Below are 3,102 nucleotides of genomic sequence, written 5' to 3'. Positions count from 1 at the left end.
GCCAATCGCAAGGCACACAGAGACAAACAACCATCCACGCTCACATTCACACCTAGGGACAATTTTAGAGAGTTCAATCAGCCGGCCATGCATGTTTTTGGAATGTGGGAGGAAACCGGAGTACCCGGAGAAAACCCACGCAGGCCCGGGGAGAACATGCAAACTCCACACAGGGAGGCCGGAGCTGGAATTGAACCCAGTACCTCTGCACTGTGAAGTCGACGTGCTAACCACTGGACTACCGGGCCGCAACTATTATTCATCCAAGCAAATATTCTTCAGCGGCTTTATTAGTCATCACTGATCACAGAGGTTGGCAGCACTGAGCAGTCATGTGAGAATCGACTCAACTGCTGTTCACATCACGGCGAGCAGACAGGAAGCGTCCGTCAGCTGGGTGCTTCCGATCTGGTCACGGCGGAGACGTCACATCAGCCTGACGTCCCTCAGCAACACGTCATGCCACATTCTTAGTGCTGTAATGCTTTGCAGGTCTGCATCCCTGTAGATGAACTCCAGCTGGTGGGTGCCATCGACGGTCACGTGGAAGCGGTCGATGTCACACTGGATGATCATCTGAATGACATGCCAGTAAGGTGAGCTACGCAGGTTGCCAAGAATGCTTGAACCAGTCAATGACTTTTTCAACACCCAAAAAATGGTGAGCTGTAGCTGGCTAAGAACTCATGAACCAGTCACACATTTTTCCGAGACAACCCCCCCCCAAAAACAACTGGTTGTCCGTCCGCCCCTCTGCGCACAAAGAGCAAGGTTGTCATGGTTATTGAAAATGGACAACCTCTCAAAAACCAAAATTGAAGACCATCAGATCACCACGAACCAGATAGTGCGGTCATGGAGATTTCGTAGAACGATGCAGTGATTTCTGACCTCAAAATCGTGGCCGGGTTGGAAGGGGAAGGAGGCCACCTCTTTCTCCTCTACGCTTTTAGTACCATCCAGGTCAGAGCTCATCATAATCGTTTTCTCGTTGATGCGAAAGCCCAAGTGCAGCGCCGTGTCGTCGGCCATGGCCAGCTTGAAGATTAGCCTGCAATATTCATCCATTCGCTGTCTTCAAGCCGTATAAACATGTTGTCACGGTAAAATCGTTCTTTGTCGGGCGTGTGGCCAGGTACCTCTCAGCCATCGGTTTGGCTTGTCCTCTGACGGCGAGGTTACTGCCCACGCTGAGCAGCCCCAAAAGGTCGACTCTGAATCCGAGCTGCGCAAACACAATTTTCAAGGGTAACCAAAGGAAATGCAAATGATGTGGAATCGTTTAAGACGCTGAAACCCGAGTGCTTGTACTCAGTCTGAGCAAAAGGCCGTCATTCGTGATATGGAACGCGCTCTTCAGAAGTCATGCCAGAAATCCCCCACTCACCGGATGAGGCGCCACAAGAAGTTTGCCCAAGCCTTTGATGTCATCAGGCACGTGCGTCAGAGAAGGGTTTTCACTCCAGTTACCTGGTCCTGATGTTGGCAGCTGGGGAGGAGGACAAGTAGGAAGACTGGGACAAGTGGTCATGGGAGGAAGAGGAGGACAGGTCATAGGAGGAAGAGGGGGACACGTCGTCGGAGGGGCACAAGTCGCACAACGACACTGAGGACAATGACAAGGGGGACACGAAGGGCATGGACACTTGTCACAGGGACAAACGGGACATGTAGGACAAAGGTAGCCCATGGCTACGGGAAAGGATTTTGGGTCAGTGCACACATTCGAAGACATGCATTGTACGTTGAGCGTTCATGACTCAAGGAACTTTTTTTTTGTTTTTTTAATTGAACAGATGAATGGCAGGTAAACGCTGTCATGCGTGCAAAGTCTGGACAATTCATTGTTTTTTTAAAATGTGATTTTCATGGTGGGACAGCAGTAAAATCAATTGAGGTTTCGTCTTGCTCAAGAAGCTTGATCACATTTTTTTAACAGTTTATCCTCAACTTTTGCCCTTCCCTTTTTTTTGGAGCTCATAGAGGCATATGTCCGTGAAGACAGAAGCATCCTTTCCCGAATGAAGACAATTCAATGGCAGTTGACTTGATAACACATTCAACTTTGCAGCTTTTACCACCATTCCATGTTGAGAAATTATGGTGCAACTTAAAGTGAAGGCAATACTGAGGCCTTCACGCTTTTATCTGTAAATGTTGACTGCATTTTGAATGCAACCAACAATTACTGTGTGTATGTAATGCACACTTGCGTTATGATGCAATCAAAGTGCCTGTTAATACAAAAATCAACTCGGAAACATACTCTTCGCAGGTATTAAGCATTTCTTTTTCATCCACACTCACACATGACGGGAAACGCCAACAAGCTGATGAAACACGCCCACAGCAAAAGTGGTGACATGTCGACTGCTACTGCGGTCCTTCTCGTCAGGTGGAATTACTCTTTGATGTGATGAAGCCAGCAGGTTTGTCTGCAGAATTTAAGCCCAGCTCGCCACTTGTGTTCACACGGACGCACCCCCAACATCAGAAGTTGAAAGGAAAAGAGCTTGGTGATTGGCCATCGTAAAGTCGGGCACGGGCGGTGCTACCGGGAGGCCGGCGGGGGCGCTAGCTTTACGAGGACACATTTCAAAGGTGTACACCGAAAACAAAGCGGTCGTTGTCATCATGAAATCGAAGGCAAGACTCCAGGAAAACATAACGTACTGGCTTCTGTGCTGTACTTTAGCTGGCAACATCAAGTTCGCGGACATCAGTTCGGGGACAAACTGAATGGAGATTAGATCCCACAAACGCCGACACAAAGCCCGTACAAAAAATATTTCTGAACAAAAGCGCACTGGCAAAGTAGAAACAGTAATCAATGGTCCAAAAGAACCAGAAAAATAATACATGAACAAAGAGCCATTGCAACCGCAAAATCATAGTTGCTCCAAAAATATAAACGAAATGACATGAGTCCGCTGTGCGTGTGCGCCCGTGTGTGTGTGTGTGTGCATGTGTGTGCATGTGTGTGTGTGTGTGTGTGTTTTTATTTGTCCCTTTAATCGTCTCTCACCTGTGAACTATGTTGCGTCCGAAGGTAAAATAACAAGGCCAGAGTGGAGCCAAACACCATTTTCTTCACAGGCAATT

At 48.0% G+C, this 3,102-nt stretch overlaps 1 protein-coding gene across 1 annotated transcript; it reads right to left on the bottom strand.

Moving 5' to 3' along the window:
• Nucleotides 1–272: 272 nt before the first annotated feature.
• Nucleotides 273–2,468, bottom strand: LOC147186606 (grifin-like). The gene is made up of 5 exons (XM_086101304.1): nt 2,308–2,468; nt 1,388–1,692; nt 1,140–1,225; nt 892–1,051; nt 273–576 (listed from the first exon to the last, which is right to left on the bottom strand). Exons 1-5 carry the CDS (start codon nt 2,363–2,365, stop codon nt 427–429), a joined length of 759 nt encoding a protein of 252 aa, XP_085957430.1. The 5' UTR covers nt 2,366–2,468; the 3' UTR covers nt 273–426.
• Nucleotides 2,469–3,102: the final 634 nt, after the last annotated feature.

This window comes from Hippocampus guttulatus, chromosome 21 (assembly GCF_054856545.1).
Source record: "Hippocampus guttulatus isolate MCC_2025c chromosome 21, RoL_Hgut_1.0, whole genome shotgun sequence".
Classification (NCBI taxonomy): domain Eukaryota; kingdom Metazoa; phylum Chordata; class Actinopteri; order Syngnathiformes; family Syngnathidae; genus Hippocampus; species Hippocampus guttulatus.
Note: the sequence above shows the minus strand (reverse complement) of the source record. Positions and strands in the feature narration are given on the sequence as shown.